General features: G+C 45.5%; 1 protein-coding gene across 1 annotated transcript in view; it reads right to left on the bottom strand.

Moving 5' to 3' along the window:
• Window positions 1-24,014, bottom strand: part of CDH13 (cadherin 13) — an 870,720-nt gene that overhangs the window by 16,234 nt on the left and 830,472 nt on the right. Inside the window, exons 12-13 of the mRNA XM_088449431.1 lie at window positions 18,387-18,620; window positions 13,215-13,433 (exon numbers count right to left, since the gene is read on the bottom strand). Coding sequence (XP_088305557.1) covers window positions 13,215-13,433; window positions 18,387-18,620 — 453 coding nt within the window. The remainder of the gene's footprint in view (window positions 1-13,214; window positions 13,434-18,386; window positions 18,621-24,014) is intronic.

The raw sequence follows: 24,014 nt of genomic DNA, 5'->3' as shown, positions 1-24,014 counted from the left end.
CATCGAGGGTACCTAATATACAGTCAGATGGCACAATGCCTGGTAGTCTAAACTCATTCAGCAACTGTCCCGTATCCTTCAAATAGGAATTATTGGATCTCACAATAGGCTGAAGATAATGGTCTATATATCTTGCCAGCAGTTGGAGCAAAGAACCTCTGGCTGAAATTATAGGTCTTCCGGTGGGGTCAGTGAGGGACTTATGAATCTTTGGTAATGTATATAATATGGGACAAATCGGATAGTATACTGTTAAGTATGACAACGTCTCCACACTGATCCATCCCTGGATATGACCCATATTCAGCAACTCATCAATTTGTTTTTTTAAAACCAAACACTGGATCAGAATCAACCTTCCTATATGTACTTATATCAGATAACTGCCTTTTGATTTCTTGATCATATTGGTCATAATTCTGTAACACCACCGCCTCACCCTTATCTGCATTATGGATTACCACAGAAGAGTCATCTTGCAAAACCTTCAACGCCCTTCTTTCAGCTGTGCTCAAATTATATATATATCCCAGAAGCATCGGTAATTGCACAGCTCGATGGTAGCAGGATGTGCAATTCTCAGGAGGACTGGAGAATATTAACATTTATTCCCTGAAATTATATTCAGATATGCTCAGAATATAGAGCACTCGTAAAACATGTCAACCTGTCTGTGAATTGGTTCCTTTCTCAACCAGCTCTTGCCTACAAAATGACGGCTATTAATGGTCTCCAAATCAAAATGCACGATCTGTGCCGGTGTCAAATGGAGGTGGCTCACCGGAAAGTCGGCTAATAGCAAGCCTTATACCATGGCAAGAAGAAGAACGTACAGTAATACTCTATGGCCATATCTCCTGGCCATCTGATTACACTTCACCCTGTATTAATGGCCGCATAGAAACTTCTGCCAGTGCTAACCAATCACCAGTATAGTTGATATTTATATTTTCAGGTTGAAAAATAAAATAAATAAAATTATACATTCTCTATATGTTCTACCTCCATACTACTGTCTCACAGGACCAGGCGCGCCAAGAGGGTCTTTTTAGCGCGACTGCAGCAAAGATGTGTTAGGACACACCTGTATATAGAAATGATAAACATATATCTGTTGCTAAAGGGCTTCAAATGTGTTATATCAGCCTATACTGATTTTAAAATGTGATAAACCAGTTACTATTCTGCTACTCAGTTATTCCGGCATCATGATGTATTATATAAAACATGACCCCTCCCTGATAGGTGACTCCTGACAAAATGTATGTAATGAGACCTGTGTGTAGAACAGAATCGGTATGATATATCGATGGATGGGATGCCGGCGGTCAAAACACTGACACTGGCATCCCGATCAAGAAGAATCCCGACAGCGGCTGGTGAGTACCCTAACCCGCCCCTCTGCCCCCTTAACCCTCTCTTAGTGGTGCCTAACCCTAACCTGCTCCCGGTGGTGCCTAACCCTAACCCCCCCTTCCCGCACCCTAATCCTAACCCTTCCCATGGGGTGCCTAATCGTAACCTCCCCCCAGGGTTGCCTAACCCCTCCCTCCACGTAGTCTAGCCCTCCCCGGAGTGTGCCAAACCCTATCCTCCCCCCAGTGGTGCCCAACCCTAGCCTCCCCTTCCCGCTTCCTAAGCCTAACCCACCCTGGGGGGGTGCCTAACCCTAACCTCCCCCCAGGGGGGGCCTAACCCTAACCCCCCTCCCCGTAGCCTAACCCTAACCATGGGATGCCTAACCCCAATCTCCTCCCAGGGTGCCTAAACCGAACCCTCCTTCCCCCCCACCCCCACAGCTAACACCTAACAGCGCTTGCTTACTTTCGTTGGGGATGGTGGCTGTCAGGATTTCGGCGTCAGGATAAAGAACATTTGATTGGTTGTCCATACATCACAACTGTCCCAATTTAGAGGTCAGTCCTAATGTTCATATATGATTTATATAATAATCCTGTATGGTCTGTCATGTGCAGTGGGAGCCAGCTGGGCGTCCCACACACAGCCTTGCACTACCGCAACAGAGATAGGAGAAGTTCACGACCGGTGAGTACCAGCAGTCCAGGGGTAGGGCTGAGGTGACCTGTCCTATGACTGATCCAACTTACTAGTGCTTCAGCACTCTGACTGGTGTGTAGTTCCAGCCAATCACTGCAGGCAGATTTCCCTGCAGTCTGGTGAATGGCCAGTGCTATCCACCAATCGGTGTGCTGGAAGCCATCTACTGGGTAACATCATAGCCAGTAACTGCAGCCACACATGGAGTTCACAGCTGCACTCTGCAGAGCTGGCTCTTTAGTATCTCACATATCTTGTGGCTCCTAGCCATGGGTCAACATTCGGCCATTTCAAGGGTTTGTTAAAAACATATATCCTCAGTAGACATCTCTATTAGTAAAGGGTGAAATACAGAAATCATAGATTTATGGTAGGCGCCAGTGTTTTATATGATTGGTCTACTCTATGTCTGTAATTACGTTACAAATAATTGGCCACATTTATTTATATAGTGTCCGTATATTTGGGGTGAGCATTTGGGCGCGGGGCCCCCTGAGCTGCTCTGGTTGGGTCTCTTCAGGGCATCATCACTTAATACACATACTCACTTTTTATAGCACTTCTTATGTTTGTTTATTATTCACATATTAATTCAAATATTTTTTACCTTTATTACTATTTCCAACACTTAATAGCTACCTTCACACACCTGATACTTTATATCACTTATTAGCTACCTTCACACACCTGATACTTTATATCACTTATTAGCTACCTTCACACACCTGACACTTTATAACACTTATTAGCTACCTTCACACACCTGATACTGTATAACACTCATTAGCTACATTCACACACCTGACACTTTATAACACTCATTAGCTACCTTCACACACCTGATACTTTATATCACTTATTAGCTACCTTCACACACCTGATACTTTATAACACTCATTAGCTACATTCACACACCTGATACTTTAGAACACTCATTAGCTACCTTCACACACCTGATACTTTATATCACTCAATAGCTACCTTCACATACCTGATACTTTATAACACTCATTAGCTACCTTCACACACCTAATACTTTATAACACTCATTAGCTACCTTCACACACCTGATACTTTATAACACTCATTAGCTACCTTCACACACCTGATACTTTATAACACTCATTAGCTACCTTCACACACCTGATACTTTAGAACACTCATTAGCTACCTTCACACACCTGATACTTTATAACACTTATTAGCTACCTTCACACACCTGATACTTTATAACACTTATTAGCTACCTTCACACACCTGATACTTTATAACACTCATTAGCTACCTTCACACACCTGATACTTTATAACACTCATTAGCTACCTTCACACACCTAATACTTTATAACACTCAATAGCTACCTTCACACACCTGATACTTTATAGCACTTATTAGCTACCTTCACATACCTTATACTTTATAACACTTCACTGTCACCCTTTTTTTCCTGTTATGCCCCGTGGAGGTCTTTGGCTGGGCTATCTTTTGGGGGTGCTATATGTCTCAGATGCAAACCCCAGAGTGTAGGGACCTGCTCGACGAGGTGACCTTGACGTTGGTGGGCAGGCCCGTATCCTTGGCCAACGATATGCTAACTGCCTCTGATATGATATATAATTACAATATACATTTACATTTGAACAGTAATGATCGCATAGTGCATCTGCAATTTCTTTTCCTGTGTATATTACTTTAAAATCTCAGAATGATGGCACCTTTCATTACTATGAGGGTGTGCAGTCTAGTGCCCCTCCCCACATTCAGTCTATTCCAGACTGTAAAAGAAGAACTTCTTCACAGTTATTAAATCGCTGGTTACTGTATATGACTGACTGATGTTTGAATTAAATTTAGTACATACTACATTCTCCTTTGTTATATACATTTATTTCTGATTTACATGTTTGTATTTTAGCAGAAGGAAGAAAAAAAAATGTGGTTTCTATACTATAAACAGAGATCCGATGACAAATACAGTCTGATTCAGCAAGGATGGCTATTGCGATCGCAGCTCCATAATCACACGCAGGTCTGCTGCAAAAATATGGTAATGATTGCAATCGCAATGCCGTCACACTGCCAGCATAGAGACGCCCACTGCCTCCCACTACCGCTATCTCACATCCTTAACACTTTGCAATCCTTCACAAACAACGGTGACATTGAGAACCATCAGCCCCTCACGCAGAATTACAGCAGCCCTGACCTTACTTATAAATTGCTAACCTCGTCGCACGCAGTGATAGCTCAAGCTGCGTATGCCATCGCAGTGGCTAATTTATGCACGCCCCTGTAACGGCGTTCAAACGCATTGGCAAGCTTGCGTTTCGCCGACCATCCCCGTCACCACCCCCAAACGCTCACTTCCTGTCAATCACTGTGCGATGGTTCTGCGCAGTCTCTGTGATCGCAGTGGAGCCTTCGCGCATGTGCATTGCAATGCATACGCAGTACACAACAATCGGCCGTCTGCGCGCATAGTTGCACCTCCAGTCCTTACTGAATCGGTCCCACAGTACGTACATAGCAGGCGTTGGGTCAGTCCTGTGCTATGTGCAAGAACTGGATTTACCAGTCGCTGCAATTGTTAATCTGGTAAAATGTCGTTTATGATGCTCCAGCAGGTGGCACCTTCCTTGTCTCATGGCTAGAACGACGCAGCACGTGTCTGGTGCCTTCTGGAGGAAATTACAACGCGCACTCAAACACCACATTAGCTGATACCGAACATGTCTGGAGGTTAGGAGAAAGGCAATCCTATATAAAATAATGAAGGAAGCAGTAAACGACTCATATGCTTACAGGGACATGAATACTAATTGCTTTACAAAATCAGTCAAGTAATCGCTTTATTTAACAACTTTTAAGAAAGTGCTGCCGTACAGTCTGGACTAGATCACATGTGGTCAGCCTGACGTATGAGATCAGGATTACCGAGGGAGAAAGGACTAGATCAGATGTGGTCAGCCTGATGTATGAGATCAGGATTACCGGGGGAGAAAGGACTAGATCACATGTGGTCAGCCTCATGTATGAGATCAGGATTACAGGGGGAGAAAGGACTAGATCACATGTGGTCAGCCTGACGTATGAGATCAGGATTACAGGGGGAGAAAGGACTAGATCACATGTGGTCAGCCTGACGTATGAGATCAGGATTACAGGGGGAGAAAGGACTAGATCACATGTGGTCAGCCTGACGTATGAGATCCGGATTACAGGGGGAGAAAGGACTAGATCACATGTGGTCAACCTGACGTATGAGATCAGGATTACAGGGGGAGAAAGGACTAGATCACATGTGGTCAACCTGACGTATGAGATCAGGATTACAGGGGGAGAAAGGACTAGATCACATGTGGTCAGCCTGATGTATGAGCTCAAGATTACAGGGGGAGAAAGGACTAGATCACATGTGGTCAGCCTGACGTATGAGATCAGGATTACCGGGGGAGAAAGGACTAGATCACATGTGGTCAGCCTGATGTATGAGATCAGGATTACAGGGGGAGAAAGGACTAGATCACATGTGGTCAGCCTGATGTATGAGCTCAAGATTACAGTGGGAGAAAGGACTAGATCACATGTGGTCAGCCTGACGTATGAGATCAGGATTACAGGGGGAGAAAGGACTAGATCACATGTGGTCAGCCTGATGGGTATGAGATCAGGATTACAGGAGGAGAAAGGACTAGATCACATGTGGTCAGCCTGATGGGTATGAGATCAGGATTACAGGAGGAGAAAGGACTAGATCACATGGGGTCAGCCTGATGTATGAGATCAGGATTACCGGGGGAGAAAGGACTAGATCACATGTGGTCAGCCTGATGTATGAGATCAGGATTACAGGGGGAGAAAGGACTAGATCACATGTGGTCAGCCTGATGTATGAGCTCAAGATTACAGTGGGAGAAAGGACTAGATCACATGTGGTCAGCCTGACGTATGAGATCAGGATTACAGGGGGAGAAAGGACTAGATCACATGTGGTCAGCCTGATGGGTATGAGATCAGGATTACAGGAGGAGAAAGGACTAGATCACATGTGGTCAGCCTGATGGGTACGAGATCAGGATTACAGGAGGAGAAAGGACTAGTCTATTTAGTCAGTATAGTGTAATACTTCACAATCTGTGGCTTCAGCTGTGTCGGAGGTAGGGTCGTAACTAGGGTAGTGCGAGTAGGTAGTGCAGTCAGGGGGCACTGTTTGGGCCTGGCAATTTTCCTGTTTACTATCATTCTTACTTCTTCTTTTATCCCCAGCATCTCCTGGCTTCCCCTATCTCTTCCCTGGCCCTTCCCCATGAGGCCATGGCCCTTTTTCAGGTGCACTGTCTAATGTCCCTATTTAAAAAATGGGGGGGGCGCCAATGCTCTCTCTGGCACAGGACACCAAAAAGTCTAGTTACGGCTCTGGTCGGAGGTACAAGTTCGAAGGTTACTGCATGCTGGAAGTTGTAGTTCTATGGTGGCTAGAGAGCTACAGATGTACAACTATACTAATATGTGCCCTTTGTGTCACTAACACAACATAATGTGTATAGTCAAATAAAAGTCACAGCAGCGATGCTAATAGCGTACAAATCTGTGTCAGGCGCCATAAGCGAATTAAGATGCAAAATTCGGGATAAAGTATATCAGAGTAAAAAGGCAAAAGATAGAGGTCCGATATCCGTAAGCAGCGCCACACATTTATTACCAGTTATTTATATAGCGCACACATTTTCCGCAGCGCTTTACAGATATTTGGCCATACACATCAGTCCCTGCCCCAGTGGAGCTTACACTCTACATTCCCTACCACATGCACACACACATACACACTAGGATTAATTTGTGTTGGGAGCCAATTAACCTACCAGTATATTTTTGGAGTGTGGGAGGAAACCGGAGCACCCGGAGGAAACCCACGCAAGCACAGGGAGAATATACAAACTCCGCACAGGTAGGGCCATGGTGAGGATCGAACCCATGACCTCAGTGCTGTGAGGCAGTAATGCTAATCATTACACCGTACATCACTATGCTTAACATGCGACTGTATACCAATTCCTTTATACTAAATACCTAGGACACTATGGGGCAGATTATAAATGCGATAGTGATGTGATAATATCGATTAAACTGGCATCATCTGCAGACATATCTATCACTGTGTACCCAGCTTGAGGGGCTGATGTACTGTATTAAGCTTTGGAAAGTGAAAAAGTGGAGAGTGAAAAATGACAGGAACTGATTGGTTGGTCATTTATCAAACACAGCCTGTAACATGACAGTTAGGAGCTGAATGGCTGGTAGTTTATTGCTCTCCACTTTATCACTTTCCAGGGCTTAGTACATATGCCCCTTATAGAGTTATTGATTTTAGAATGTTGTGTTATTTTCTCTGCCAACATAGAATTGTTTCTGTTGCTATCTTTTACGTTCCAATTTAATGGTATGACATAGGGTTAAGTATTCGATTTGAATTTCTGCAGTGTATGACCTCTCTTAAATTAAGAGAAACTGAGAGAAACCCTTCTTCCTTCATCTTCGCCACAGGAAAGTGCTTATCTCTGCTTCATGAATAGACCCAGAGACAGAATGGAATATCTTTAACCTCTGAATTGAAATATTGCTGAGGGCTGTGTCTAGGGCAGTGGTTCTCAAACTCGGTCCTCAGGACCCCACGCAGGTCACGTTTTCCAGGTCACTCAGCAGGTGCACAGGTGTATTCACTACTCACTGACACATTTTAAAAGGTGCACAGGTGGTTATACTTATTTAACTTTTGATTCTGTGAAGAGACCTGGAAAACATGCACTGTGTGGACCGAGTTTGAGAACCTGTGGTCTAGAGGACTGTGGGCCTGATTCAGACCCGCTCGCAAGTGCATAGCGCTCGCAAGTGGATCGATGGTGGCCCAGTGCGCACGCGCGGCGTGCGCGAGCCCCCGGAGCGAGCGCAAAAAGCACTCGCTCCGTGGCTCACTACAAAAGGGGCGGCTGACGATGTTGATCGACAGCTCGCCCCGTTTTGTAGGCGTGGCCAGGGGGTGGCTTCACAAACGGAGGCGTTCCCAAGCGAACGCCTGCCGTTTGTAGGCGGCCCCACTGACATCACCAGTGATGTCAGTGAGAGAGCTTCCGGCTCTATTAGAGCCAGAAGCTCTCTGGGGCTTGCGGCCACGAGACCCTACCACAAGGGTCTCGTCGCAAGCCCGATGGTCGCGATGGTCTTGACCATCGCGACCATCATCCTGGCCGCTCGCAATAGCTGTGGGTGGTCACCCACAGCTATGCGAGCAGCCATGAGGCCGCAACTAAAAAAACCAGCGCCCGCGCTGATTCAGAGCGAGCGCTCGCATTTTGCGAGCGTCTCTGAATCGGGCCCTGTGCTCCCCTGGCAAAAAGACTAAAACCTATTCTGACATCTTGAAGTCATGACGAGTGTCATACTGGCCAACCGGCAATGTTAAATGACATACTGTATTAGAGTTTCTCTCTAGTCTTTGGTAGCTAAGTATGCGGGACTGACTATGGGTTCTTCAGACAGCCATCTGAAAAATTGGATTGGTTTATTCGGGTTACCCGTGTCCGTGTGCTTCCTAACCTAGACAATTAGCTTTTGTGGCAAATGATGTGACATGTGTTATGGGTAACGTATACCTTACATGCTCAAATTAGAATTCTCTAGACGGAAAGAGATCAAGGAACCAGGAAGGAAGAGTTAAATGGCTGCTTAGGATGAGCAATGCACCTGGCTGTAGCCTTGAGGCGGAGATGCGTTTTCCATCAGCTATTGGGATCAGTGGGAGCTGTTTTGGTTCACAGATTAATCAGATGGCCTTGGGTTTAAGGCCTGCATTAAGCATGTTTCCCAACAGGCGGTAAATTCACAGACAGTAAAACATTAATCATATTTTTTTTGCCAGTTAGTAAGAAAAAAAAATGGATCCTGTAATTACACTATTAAACTACATAAAGCATTCTCAGTGATAACCACTTTGTGCCCGAATGCAATAAGCCCCTTTGCCCTATAGGTGCTCCCTTTTTGGCACATTTTAAAACTACGTGAATGTTGGGTCAGTCCATAAATATTTTTAATCAGTGAAAATTATATTCTTTATATATATATTTAAATTCTACATATATTTATTTAAATTGGTGTTGTCAGCTTTCCATTTGCTCAACAGCCACACCTGCCTTACGTTGCCATCACTGTACCCTCCAGTGAATGCGGTGGCCTCAGCCCTAACTGTAATCACAGTGAGGACTGCACTATCTGTATTCACAACCAGGGGTGGTTTAAAAGAGCAGCAATACCCTCCCACATCCCCCACCCTTATCGCCGGTGCAGTAGCAGAGTAGACGCTGTTACTGTGCCAGAGTCTCCTGCAGGTCTCCAGGAACATGGCACCCACAGCATCTTCCCAATGATTTCTCTACTGCACGAATCTCTGGGAAAATGGCGACCAGACCATTTTCCTGGTGATTTCTGCAGCACTGTCACCAGACTCCGTGGGCACCGCACTTCCTGCACCCATTGGATATTCCCATGCTACTGACAATGTAATCTTCCACTGTGACTTACTACTACTGCTATACCATACATCATACAGCAATACACCAGGGGCTCTATTTTTGTTACATTTTGTGATTCAACACAACTTAATGTTAATTATATTAGAGTCATTTATGTGCATTGGAGACGATATGATATTTTGATTTCGCACATTGGTTGCAGATTCTGTCTTTGGAGTCGACATATCATTTTGCTTTAGATAACAATGGGGGCGATTGAATTCAACTCGATGTGAATAGCGCTGGGAAGGAGTTACCAGAGCAGTATAATATACCGCACCGTTAAGTCCGACTAGAAACACTTAAGTCAGAGAATGCCGGTTTCCGAGATTAAAGTGCCATCCGCGAGGCTGTTAACACCGTGCTAAGCCGGAAAACAGATTCACGGTTGGCAATTAGTCGGATTTCAGCTCGCACCTCAGGAGGGTGCGATAAGAAACCCTGTAGAAAGACTTAACAGCGCGGATAATTGAATAGCTCTGGGAACGCCTTCCCGGCGATATTCACATTGCACTGAATTGAATCGCCCCCCATAGAATTGGTATGACTTACCGCCGGACCCGGCCCGATGGCGGATGGAATCCCGACAGCGGCATCTCGGCAGAGGAGGAAATCCTGATCGTCCTAAGGTAAGTATTGACTAACCTATTTCTACCCCCTAACCCTCCCTTAGGGGTGCCTAACCCTAACCTTCCCCCCCCAGTGCCTAAACTTAATCTCCCATTCCCCGCCGCCTAAACCTAATTCCCCTGGAGGGGTGCCTAACCCTAGGTCCCTCTCGGGGGTGCCTAACGCCGACCCCCCTTACCCTAGCCTAAACCTAACCTCCTAGGGGGGTGCCTAACGCTAAGTCCCCCCCCCTCGGGAACCCTAAACCTAACCCTCCCCCAGTTACCCTGCAATATCACATTATTAAAAAAAAAAGTAGTTATCTTTTTAAAAATGATCTATAGTCCTGAAAGTAGATGATTAGATAACGATGTTAAAAACATTATTAAAATAATTATGCGATGTGTTCTGAGCCATGACTGCAGCACAGTTACAGAAGTAGGGAGAGCGAACGTCTGGCACTTTAATAATGACCCAGTATTCATTACGGTCTTGTGCGTGCTGTCTTCATTATCCATGAGAAATAAAACTATATGTACTAATCCGGCCCAGTATCAGTGGAGCAAGACAATTATGCTGGTTAAACAAAGATACAGGATAAAAGTGTGGTTACTATTTAGTGTTTTATTGCAGCCTGCGTTATATTTCCCTATACAACCATTAGATTTCGCTTGCTTTTAGTTAGTGTTTAGTGGTTTGGATTACACAGAATTCATGTGTTTCTCTATGATAGTCACAGTTAATTCTGCCGCACATCCACTACTAGATATGGGGACAACTGTGCGATTACGACATCGTAATAGTGCCGTCATCCCCCTAGGGGTGGAGTGCATACACTGAACGATCATCCCCGAACATGGCAACCTGAAGGCGGTCGTCAGGTTGACTGTCATGTTCGGGCGATGATAGATGTTAAAAAAACGACCAGCGGGCACGCGCATCGCTGGTAGTTTTTAACATCTAAATGCCCGATTTGTGGGCTATTTGCAGGCGATTGCACGATAACAACGCCGTTATCGTGCAATCGCCTGTCCAAATCGCCTAGTGGATACCCCCCTTCATTGTAGAGGAACACCCAGTGTGCGAGGAGTTTGTTAGAGAATATTAGCAGTGGTGACCTCCTGACAGGCTTAATTAACAGCTTGTAATCTCTCATGACTACACATACACACACACAACTCTGTGTTACGGGTCACCTGGCTGGCAAGTCATTAATTAAACACATCACACCAATTGGAGCGTGATCTCTCTGCACCTTTAGTTACAACGACAGACACAAACTTGGCAAATGGTGGTAATTCTACAGTTCTCATATTTGTTTTTATCGTTCCAAAGTTCTGGCCCTGTGCGAGGGCTTCAGCAAATCCCCCAGAGATTATGGCGTGGGAATTTGGAGCTTTTGTAAGTGCGCATGGCGTGTACCCCTGAGGAACGCTGACAACAATATTAATGGATTAGAAGTGTTCGAGTTTGATGTATCAGGCAGTGAAAAGGGTGGACTGGTTACCCATAGCAACCAATCAGCTATGAAGTAGCACTGATCAAGTACATTCTATAAAATGATACGAAGAAGCTGACTGGTTGCTATGGGCAACTTCTCCATTTCTTTCTCTGCTGGATACATCACCCCCTCTTAAAGCTATGCTTATGCGGACATTCTGACTTGATACTGGATGCTCAAGGTATTAGATGCAGGCGAGTCTTGTGATGGGAAGGGGTCCGTGTGCAGTGTCTGAATCGGCCCGTGCCGGAGCATGGTGGGCTATGGCACTGTGACAGATACCTCCGGGTACATGGCATCATGTAGCTCTTAATTTGGGACAGTCCTGCCTGAATCTGGACAGTGAGGAGTATAGGCTGGCCTAATATTTATAAGAGTTTAGTGGCAAGGAACTAGAGACTCCTGGATATTACTCTGGGCCAGTGGCATATCTATAATAGGTGCAAGGTGGGCAGGGCACATTGGCCTCCTCAGTTGGTGGTTGGTCAGCGCTGCCCACCTTGCACCCATTGCAATGTGTTACCCAGCTGTGGCGCCATATCATCTTCTATATACAGTATAGTATATGTACAGCTAAGTCTGCCAGTGTGTTTGCCACTTTTATGCATGCACCCAATGGACCTAAAATGGGCCTACAGGCCCCCCTCATGTCTTAAAATAGCTCTGTTCAGGAATCCATTTCACACAAGACAACAAAGACACTATAATACAGTCATGTCTACAGAGCGGCTTTGTGTCTATCCGAGGGCAGCGATAATTAACAGCTTCTACCTGGATTTAAAAGTTATGGTAAAAAAGTTGCAGAAGAGAGCACGTCACCACAGAGAGAATATATATATAAAGGCACACAGCAGCTAAAAATCACAGAAGGCAAGAAAATGCATAGTATTTACCAAAGCGATTTGGAGAGGCCTTATCTTGGATAAAAGAGCCACATAAGCCTGGACAGGCCCATTAACAGCGGGGATAGGCCCAGGTACTGGGGGCGTGGCAAAATTGTGTAGACATGGCCAGCCACACCCCCTATTAAAAAATAAATAAAATATATATATATATATATATTTAAAAATACCATGCTACGCAGGGAAAGGAGGTGGTCTGGACCCTCCACAGCCCAGCACACAACAGCGTGTTCTGGGCTGGGTAGAAAGGCTGCTGCCTCTGACAGGTAAGAAGTGCCACGGGGGATGGGCCTGCGTAAACAGTACCCCCCTCCCACACCCCACCCTCTGCACAACTGCAGCATTTTCTAAGGAAAATAGAAATACAATTTTAATACTCATGATTTGTGGCCGACCGGTTGTCATGATGAGGGGCCTATTTTTATGTAGATGCCACAGGCTGTAGTCCCATCCGCCCCATTGTTTATATGGCCCTGGAGGGCAGGAAGGAGCGGACAATGTAAAGTCTCCTGAAGCTGGACAGCCCCCTTTAAGGAAAGTGTATGGTGACCGATAAACATCACTAAGCATGTAACTTACAGAACAGACTGTAGAGTGTAAACAGGAGGGCGACGGCCATGCTGAGGTGGGGGGCGCTGGCTGAACTGCAGTCCACTTTGCCTTTCTTGCAGGAGCACACTTGGATCATGACGTCTGTGCTATACGTCAGAGGAGGTTTCCCGGCGTCCGTCACCACCACTGGCAGATTGTAATTGGCTTTCTTCAGGTTATGAAGAAGACTGACCTGTGCGTGGGTATCTGCAGAAAAATCCACAGGCGCAGCGTTAATACAGCATCAGACAAAACAAATACAAAGACTCAAACTTTTCCCGACAAAACTTTATCTGTGCAGAAGCTCGGCGGAGGCCCCGCAGAAGATTCCGTGTGACTTCCTATTACTGAGAGTGTTTATCTCTTATCTGAAGACATTACTATCCTGTCCTCTTCCCTGTCATATTTTACAGGATACAAAAGGAAATCTTAAATTGACAGAAGTGCACAATGAATCTCGGAGACGGAGCGCAGAGTGTCTAGTAGCCGGGCACGTGTTCCTAAGAAATGTACTTTCACCTCTCCCCGTATAGGGAGCCGGCAGTTCAGCTCACTCTCCCTTCTGCTCTGTGTCTTCTTTTACAGGAGATTTAATTGACGCGAGTTTCTGTGACTTATCGGGAAACTTAAGTGAGAGCAAGAATGAGAGAAAAGAAAACCTGAAAATAGACACTAGTATAACTGCTTTATTTAACCAGATGTGCAATTCCCTGGCTAGAAAAATCATTTCAAAAAGGTTCTTACAGGCGGATTAAAAATGGCTTTATGTGGTCGGGCTGAAACGGCAGTGAATATCAAATTAGTTCTACTTTAAATTGTAAATGACTCTTAATGCAATATGCTTCGGTATATGAGAGAAGGATTTTCCTGGCATTCCATGACTCACCAATCTATACAGGTTGTGGCTCTTCAGCTGTTGTGGGACTACAAGTCCAATCATGGCAGATCTCTCACCTGGTTAAACTTCTTAATGCCATGACGGACTATGCTTAAGTGTTTCACTCAGGTGGTATTCTCATTGCTGGAGTACTTAACGGTGTGGTGCGGTATGTCTGCCAGTTTGGTTCCCAGATATTTAGGACGTGAAGGATCGGGCTGCTCCTCCCATTGTCACACTGCTCCTAGTTTTATGTTCCTTCCAATGACAAATCATAAAATAGGGTTTATATCTTGTTGTTTCCACACATTGCTGAGCCAGTGAGGAAGAATCATTCAGAAATGAAGCTTTCTGTATACCTGTCACGACCACGATTTCAGGACCTTTATCCATCAGTGCTTTTGCTAGTAATCTGTTAAAGGGATGGAACCTATTGCTTACAATAACCGGGATCTGGTTACGCCTGCGGCCGTGGGAGGCCATTGCATCCCTGCATGCTCCATTTACGTGCGGTGCAAGTAAGCGCTGGTTACCATCACGTCAGATGAGATTAGCTTTAGCTACCAACACACACACAACACTCCTAACCTGTGGAGCAATCGTATTCAGGGCCTGGTTCAGAGCCGGACGCTCTGACCAGAGCGCTCGCTCTGAATCAGGGCCCTCCTACTTGTTATTGGAGCGGCCTCCTCGACGCTCGCATAGCTGTGGGTGACTACCCACAGCTTATGCGAGCGGCCAAAAAGATGGTCGCAATGGCCGAGACCATCGCGACCATCGGGCTTGCGACGAGACCCTGTGGTAGGGTCTCGCTGCCGCAAGCCCAGGAGTGCTTTTGTTTCTATCAGAGCCAAAAGCACTCCCACTGACATCACTAGTGATGTCAGTGGGGCTGGCGCCAGACGGTAGGCGTTCCCATGGGAACGCCTCCGTCTGGGCAGCAACGACCCCGGCACGCCCACCAAAGGGGGCGTGCTGTCACTAACAATCGACAGCACGCCCCCTTTGGTGCAAGACCCATAACGACGGCTCGGCCGTCGCTATTCGGGAATCACGCATGCGCACGACGGAGCGCCCTCCGTCTTGCGCATGCACACTATGGCACCATCGACCCGCTTGCGAGCGCTCAGCGCTCGCGAGCGGGTCTGAATCAGGCCCTCAATTCTTAGAATTATTGCTATGTGCAAGGCAAAGCTAATGATCTAAAACACAGCCATAGCTAAGAGGTGTGATCCATATTGCTCAGGTTGATTGAAAGCAATAGGACTGCGGAGCATGTGTAGACGGAATCTATTATCCGTGCATGCTCCACATCACCAATATAGGCTGTTCTGGGTGATTACATATCTGTTCATTATAAGATCATCGTCAGCCATACTGCACAGCCCCAATGCACAAACCTGTAGCGGAGGGTGAATGTTGCAATGGGGTTGAAAGTGAGGACTATAGGATGGTAATAATGGTGGCTACAGTACTTCTGTCTAGGGAGCCTCTGTTTCTGAGCCAGAGAGGCCCCCTTGAGAACTAGTCATACACCAAGGGTGAACTGATTGGTGTAGCTGGGAGGCCCTCCCCACCACCCTGTCACCCCATCATGTCCTCTTCACAACACACATAACGACAACTCAAAGACCCAGTGCTGGATCTTTCAAATGTGACTACATTGGCGAGGTGGCATCGTAGGATAGTGAACAAGCTGCTTCATATATATTGCTTTGTGCTATCTGATGTTGCAAAACGTCGGTGACAATAATATTATTACAGATCCTATTGATAGGGCATAGGCAAACGCATGAGGGGTTTCCATCTGCCTGGAAACCACTCTCCCCAGCCCACACCATGACCACAATAAGAAATAGTAGATTGTTATTAGTGCTGCACGTTCTTCTCAGTATCACAAATTAAATAATTAGCACCACCTGTGGATCTTTTAACATGTATCAGCCAGTAATAAATAACCTGTGCACCAACTAGAAGATCTGGAAATCATGCACTGTTAGAGATGTACTGCTATAGAGCCCAATATGTACATATATGTCCAGGGCAGTGCTAGGTTCTTCTGCTGCTCCTCCAGGCTCCCGGACTTGCTCCAATAGGCTGGAATGGTGCCCACATCTAAAATAAATCCATTAAGCTCAGGCAGGATGGCCTACTGCCGCATATAATGGCTTACTGTGATCACTGGTCCTGTATATGCTGGAATTAATACACACAATACACTCTGTATGTACTAGTTCTGCCCTCTTCATTGACAGGCCACACTCACTCTAAAATTAAGCATTTGGAAACCCCCCTCTGGAAATCCTGCGTTTGCCACTGCAGGGGGTCAATCCAATTAGGTGCGAGTTTGTAAAAGCCACTTTGTTTCATGAAACTCACAAACATGGCACGTATGTGCACACCCGAGAAATGCGAGATCCAATTAGAAATGCCTAATCGCGGTAATCACATCGAGTGTATTTGATTTTGATACAAAATGCGTCCTGGGAGAAGTACTTGAAAAAGTGGGGAGATCATCCTGGACACCAAAAAAGTGACAACGTTGTTAGCAGAATCATATAGAAGGATGTTAGTGGGCATAAGGAAAGTGTTGGAAGTTTTTAAATGGAGTCAATGGCTGGAGTGTGTGTTGTTGTTTTTTTTAATGTTAAAAAGCAAACTTTTTGTTTAATCATAAACAAATTAAATGAAAAATTCAAAAAAAGTTATTTGAGGCCACTTTCATTTTTTTCAAAATAAATTATAATTAATTTTCATAAAAAAAAAATACTTGATATAAATTTGGGGTCCCTAAACTAATGAAAAAAAAGTTGATTTTGGATTAATTTGAGGCCATTTTTTTTAACCACAATAATGATATGTAATTATTAGACCAGTTAAGCTAACTGAAAACTTCTAATTACCTAATTAGTCATTGGAAGGGCCTGAGCTCTGAAGCAAGTCCCGACATTTTTACCTAAAGATAACTATTTTCCCTACCGCTTCACACCCTCAGGGGGATGCGCAGAAAAAACGTGAATTTCATGTAGAACATCGAAGCGAGTTTGGAATTGGATTACAGTGTATTTGGCAGTGCGAGTTCCCTGTGCGAACAGCTCGTAGGACCCGACTCGCACCTAACTGGATTGACACCATAATGTGTAAATATACACTTTATATTGGTCATGTACAGTATAGCAATATGTCTCAAATCTGTTCCTCTGGGACTTTGCAGTCTGTAAGAGAGACAAAGCTTTGATCAAAGATAAAGGGGTCTATTTATTAAGCAGTGTTAGGAGACAGAGTGAAAAGTGATAAGAAAGTGATAAGGTGCCAGCCAATCAGCTCCCAACTGTCATTTTTCAAACACAGCCTGTGAGATGACAGTTGGGAGCTGATTGGCTGGCACCTTATCACTTTCTTATCACTTTTCACTCTGTCTCCTAACACTGCTTAGTAAATAGACCCCTGTGCTACTGTAGATATATGACAGTTGGAAGCCGATTTTGTAGCTTTGGGCGACATCTACACGTTATCTCTCTCCAAGGAATGATACATCTCCCCCTATGTGTTCCATATCTTGTAGCTGGAACACTAGTGTATATATTTGAGATTGTGAGATGTTCTGGGAAACATGCTCTCGCACTGTTAAAGGTCCCAGATGCCCAGATTTAGGGGTCTGTTTGGCATTGGTGGTGTAATGGGAACAATATGTAACGCTGCATATGGCAGCGATACATACTGCAATTGCGCCCCAGATTTATCTTGCCAGGATCTCTCCTCCTCACTGACAGCCTGACGATGATGGCGAAGGATTCATTTGACCAAGAGGGAATCTATTGAAACCTCTCCGACTTCATTGGTCCCCCCATTGTTGGGTAGAATTGATGCCATCTCAAGATGGTGTTAGTTAGCAACCTTTCCGTTGCTTGATGAAATGAGCAGAGACCCCATAACAGACTACAGTACAAACTGTGCAAACAAAGGGACCACAAAACATTTACCAACACTCACAGAAGGGACGGGAGACTCACAAAATTTCGGGTAGTCCCCCGCACCCCCGCAAGAGTGGGTGGAACGCCCGCATCCAGTCCACTGCATAGTGAACTAGGCAGGATGGGGAGAGAACACCGGGAACCGCGGGTCCATAAAGAGAGGGTCAGGGCCAATATGACATGGTTTGCATCACTTCGCTCCCTTCCTCCCCCACGGACCTGACGAGAGGACAGCCGCCTCCGCTGCCTGTACGCGGGTGTACCGGAAAGCACAGGGCATACTGTTACATGAGGTGTAGTGACACTTACTGTTCAGCTGGATTATTTTCCAGGCTTTATCTGATCCGGCTTGTTTGCCCAAGTCAAATTTAAATGGGTCAGAATTCGGATGCAGGTCTCGGTCCCATGCCCCCAAGGTGACGACATTGAGATCTTTCGTGTCTTCGCACATTTTTGCTGAGGTCGGGTAGATGATCGGTGCGTTGTCATTAACGTCTTCTAATGTAATTTGTAGTGTCCCCGTACCGGTAGCTGGAGGAGTGCCTGAGAAGACAGTGGTACATGTTATTAGGAGTCACAGTCTGCTAAATGCATTGTCCTTATACATTTATGTCACTTACACTGACTGCAGGAGATGTAGCACATGACATGAAAACAGCGCTCTCTGCACGTTCTGTATTAAAGCACCTTGTGCCCAATTAATAGGAGCTGCATGGTGGACGTAAGGTGGCCGTGCCAGCTACGCAAAACCTAACGCAAAACATAATAATGGGATTGGTTCAGGGTTGGGTTCAAAGTAAAAACGCAAGTAACTTTGTACCTGGGACGAACCATGCTACATTGCAAGGGGTGAAAATACATTTATTGTCTTTGCATGCAGGGTAAATACTGGCTGCTATTGCATGTAGCCCACAATTGCTACATAACTTTATATTTACACTGCAATTTAGGTTTGAGTTTGTACACGGCCCTCTCACATCTAAATCTCTCTGCACATGTTACATCTGTCACCCCCCCGCAGCGCAGCATGGTGTTACCCATGTGCACAGTTACTGGCTGTTTTTTTTTTTGCAGTTCTCCCAACCCAGAATTAGCCCCATTGCGTTTAAATCATACTTACCATCTTTCAAGCTGCCCCCTCCAGGAGAACACCAGGCCGGCAATACGGCAGACGTGGTGCGGTCAGGGGGCATGATGGCGTGACCTTGTCAGTGTGGCCCCGCAATACACTTTACAGTACTGCTATTACCGCCATTATAAAGCAGACGGTGCGAGCATGATGACACTATTCAACACTAATTGCGCTATCAAACTGCCCACTCAGGAAGTGGGAGGCTGTGTGCGGGCTCCGGGAGATTGGTCTGTTTTTCTGGGCACCTAGGAGTGCCACCCGAGGTTCGGGAGTCTCCTGGACATTATATGGAGAGTAGGCAAGCGTGGTTTCAGGTTCTGTGTTACCACAATCACTGAAATGAATGTTCAGCCATACATATTACAACTGTAGCCAATGGTATTTTACAATAAATGGTAGTAGACAAAAGAGGGCCTGATTCAGACCCGCTCGCAAGCGCATTGCACTCGCAAGTGGGTCGATGGTGGCCCAGTATGCACGTGCAAGCCCTGTAGCAAGTGAGATCTTCACTCGCTCCGGAGCTTACAGCAAAACGGGGCGGCTGTCGATGTTGATCGACAGCTCGCCCCATTTTGTAGGCGGGTAGGGGGGGTGGCTGAACAAACAGAGGCGTTCCCGAAGGAATGCTTGCCGTTTGTGGGCAGCCCTACTGACATCACTCGTGATGTCAGTAGTGGACTTCTGGCTCTATGAGAGCTGGAAGTCCACATGGCATTGCGAGTGGCGAGACCCAACTTTAGTGTCTCCTCGCAATGCCGATTATGGCGACCATCTCCTGCCCGCTCGCACTAGTTGTGGGTGGGCACCCATAGCTTAGCGAGCGGACAGGAAAAAATAAAAAACTCCCCGCCCTGATTCAGAGCGTGCGCTCGCAAATAGCGAGCGGCTCTGAATCAGGCCCTAGAACATAGCGAAAATAGCACCTTTTGTACAAACATATAACCTGAGGTTTGCAAAATCTCTTGTTGCTGAGATTCTAGGCGGTATATTTACTATAGTGCGGGTTTAAGAAGTGGAGTTGTTGCCCATAGCACCTTCTAGAAGATAATAGCTAGAATCTGATTGGTTGCTATGGGCAACATCTAAAAACTTCCGCGTTTTTAGAAGTGGAGATGCGCAGCCATAGACACGCCCATAACACGAGCGCTACACTCCCCCGTTATCTCCCCCAAACAGTGCCTTCCTGTCAATCACCCTGCGTGAAGGTAAGCGATGCGTGCTGGATCTCAGATGGGCTTTAGCGCAAGCGTAGTGCGATTCATGCGCAGTTTAACGGTAATTGCTCATTTGCAAAAACAGCGGCACAGCGTACAACTCTGAATCAAGCCCTAGCAGACGAAAACCGTGGCCAATGCGGCAAGGCCGCCACATGCCTCTCCTGTGCTCCTGCAGACCGGAGGACATGTGCCAGCGCTAGGACAGGGGGCGTGGCTTCACAGTGATCGCAAAAATGTCTCAGCAATCAGTACCCATTACAGTGTAATGAACAAACTAATAAAGTTGCATGGGATATGTACAATAAAAAAAAAAGACATAGGTACATCATGGAAGGTTGTTTTTTTTTCCAGGACACATTAATCAATACATGAGTCACTCTCCCCTTAAGAGCTGACTATTAAACATGCTTTATTATTGTGGTGCAATCATTCATTACACAGTAATCTGCGCCCGTTGGTCATCGTCATTATCAGTTCGTAACCTGCATCAGTGAAGTTGCCCATAGCAACCAATCAGCCATTTTGTACACTGTACTAGATACAGAAATGCTAGCTTGAAAAAGCTGATTGGTTGCTATGGGCAGAGCTATATTGCTCTGAAATGTTGAATACATCTCCCCTTTAATGTTACTCAACATACTTATTTACCTGTGTACTACTGGATAGCCAATGAAATCAGGTGCTGCATAAACTTCTCACCCCTATATTAGCTGCTATAATAGAAGATGGTTCAGTCCACCCAGTCTGCCAATGCTATAGTCTGCATGCTCTCAGAGGTACTAGTCAGGCATCGGAATGCAATAAAACTGGGGGCGGGGGTGCTGACTGCGTTATCAGTTTATCCCATTTTTAATTACACTTGGAATAGGAAAATCTGCTTTGCTGCTGAGATATTTGTGCTTTGGGAGAGATAGCGTCACTATAAATCACCCTCCCAGATACAGTCAATGAGAAGCAGCCTAAATTGCCATTAAACACGCACACAAGAAAACAAGTTGATATGACAAGTGATACCACCAGTGACACTTCATCCATTTTAATCAGCCGAGCGGAGAAACTCAGACGGCCTCCTATTGTGTCTGAAACTTCCCGACCACGGATCCCGAGTCTCTTTAATGAAAAATAAATTATTTTTCACTTTTTTGATTGGACTAATTGAGTTTGTAATAAAAATCCAACACATTCTTGGATCTTGATGTATTATTAAGAACAGTCGTGAGACAGAAAGGATGAAAACACAGTGGAGTATTTGAAATATGATCACAAAAGTCAGCCTTTCATGCATTTAATTAAACTGCTGCCTTTAATTCTGAATGCATTATTTCCAGGCCGGACTGATCGTGTCGGAAAGTGGCGTTTATCTATTTTCTTTTTTTTTTTCCCTGAGCTAGTGATATTAAAGGAAAAAAATAAAATGATCATGTAAGAATTAGGATACTGCCAGCGGAAGGACCAGTCTGTATGATTCCCGTGTTTTCTGTGTGCCTTGTCATGTACAGTTATCTCTGTGTAGCTCGGGGGCTGGTAATCTCCCAGCAATAATCTGTAGTCAGCCATTATTTACTTCTCCATTGACAGCAGTACCCCCTTTCTCATGGGCAGATTTTCGGGAACGTTATCTAAATTATTGTTTGTATGCAACAACAAAAAAATCCATCCACATTGTGTTTGCAGTTGCTTTAGTTTTCGGTCCATGTTGTAATCTGCATTTGTCATATTATTGAATTTACAATGCATTCTGTTCATGTTTTTTATGGACGTCTTTCTTTGCTCTTTTTAATACGATTTTGCAACGTTATTTTGTGAGTTTAAAAATATTTATATAACCAAAACCTCGCCCCTTTTGTGTCAATTCTGAACCATTGGGATGCGTCTTTTTTCATTAGTAAAGCTGCATACACACATAAAGATTTTCTGTCCAACCATCCAACTAGTTGATTGGTTGGAATGAAAATCTGGTCAGGTATGGTAGCATTCCCGCTAGGCTGTTTTAGCGGGGCGCGGCACCCTGCCCTCTTTCTGGAAGGCAAAAAGCGCCCTGCCCTCCAGAAGGAGGGCAAAAAGCGCCCTGCCCTAACAGCCTGCGGGAACCGTCTTCACCCGCGGGTCGCAGTGTCCCGCGGGTGAAGAAATGTGCGGTGACTCGGTCACCGCCGGAGAATAGACGCCGGGCGCATGCGCCCGGCATCTATTCTCCCTGTCTGCAGGGCTTGGGGGCTGCCCGGCGTGTCCGTAAGTGCCGGGCATGCCCCCAAGAGTGACGAAAAGGGGACGTGTCTTATAGACACGCCCCCTTTTCGATGACCACGCCCCTGTCACGAACGTGCCCTCTCTAGCTCCAGCGCCCTGCCTCGCGCCGGAGCTAGAGTGAACACTATATGGGAGTAAATGACTATCAGCAATTTGCTCCCAAACGCTGGAAAATGGACCAAAACTGTTGTTTGAACAAACTGTTTAGATCAAACATTTAACAAACTTGTCTGAACGACCATTTTCATCTGTTTTCTGGCATTTAGGAGCAAATTGTTGATCATATATTACCAGATTTTCATTACAACCAATCAACAAGTTGGCTGGTTGGATGTAAGTTGGTCTAGTGTGTGGCCAGCTTTAGATACATCTTCTAGTAGAGTATCTAATGGAACCTAGATGTTTTGACTTACATGATGACCTTAATTGGGAGGGTTGCAGGTTGCACACTCCCTTCCCCCACTAATAGGTCCAAAAGCAAGTCAGCAGTTTTTGAAATCCACAGTGTGGAAACCAACATTTACCCTGATACACAGCAACCAGTCAGCAGTTAGCTTGTATCTGTCTAGTACACACTATGCATACAAGCAAGTGTCTGATTGGCTGCTAAGGTATGGATAGAACTTTTTTTTTTTACCTAGTGTAATGTATGTTAGTAATACCCCTTTTACACCAGAGCTAAAACCCGGGTTATTGCAGGGTTAGCCCGGGTAGCTCCTTGGTGTAAAAGGGGAGAGGGTTGGATTCCCGGCTGGAGTGACCCAGCAATCCAACCCAGGTAACTTGCAGAGTTTAACACGGGAATAACCAGTGAAACCCTGCAGTGTAAACGGCGCAGTCCGGGTCACAATGACCTGGATTGTGCCGCATGCCTACCGACTGGCCGGCTTCAGTGGCGCTTGGAGATGATGTTGAATGATGTCATCTCCAAGCGTCCACTTCAATGCCGGAAAAGCCGGGTCACTGCAGACTCGTTTCCGGTGTGGACGGCGCCGACTCGGGAATATCCTGGGTCGAAACGGCTAAATTCCGGGTCTGATCCGGTTTAGAACCATGTTCCAACCTCTGGGTCAGACCCGGAATTTAGGTATAAAAGCTGTATAAGAGATCCCAGGATTATTTGCATTCAGTCACTGTTAGATACACTCCATTAGAGAATGTGTCTAACCAATAGGCATTTATATACAGTATATATATATATATATATATATATATACACACACACACAAAAAATCATAAAGGTACGGTAAATAAACTAAAGGTTTTTAAATCATGTGTGAAGTGGACCAAATTTTCAATGCACATGATATGATTTGTAATGGAAATATGTCGGACACG

This window comes from Taudactylus pleione, unplaced genomic scaffold, assembly GCF_031769625.1.
Source record: "Taudactylus pleione unplaced genomic scaffold, aTauple2 ptg000484l, whole genome shotgun sequence".
In the NCBI taxonomy this organism is placed as follows: Eukaryota; Metazoa; Chordata; class Amphibia; order Anura; family Myobatrachidae; genus Taudactylus; species Taudactylus pleione.
Note: the sequence above shows the minus strand (reverse complement) of the source record. Positions and strands in the feature narration are given on the sequence as shown.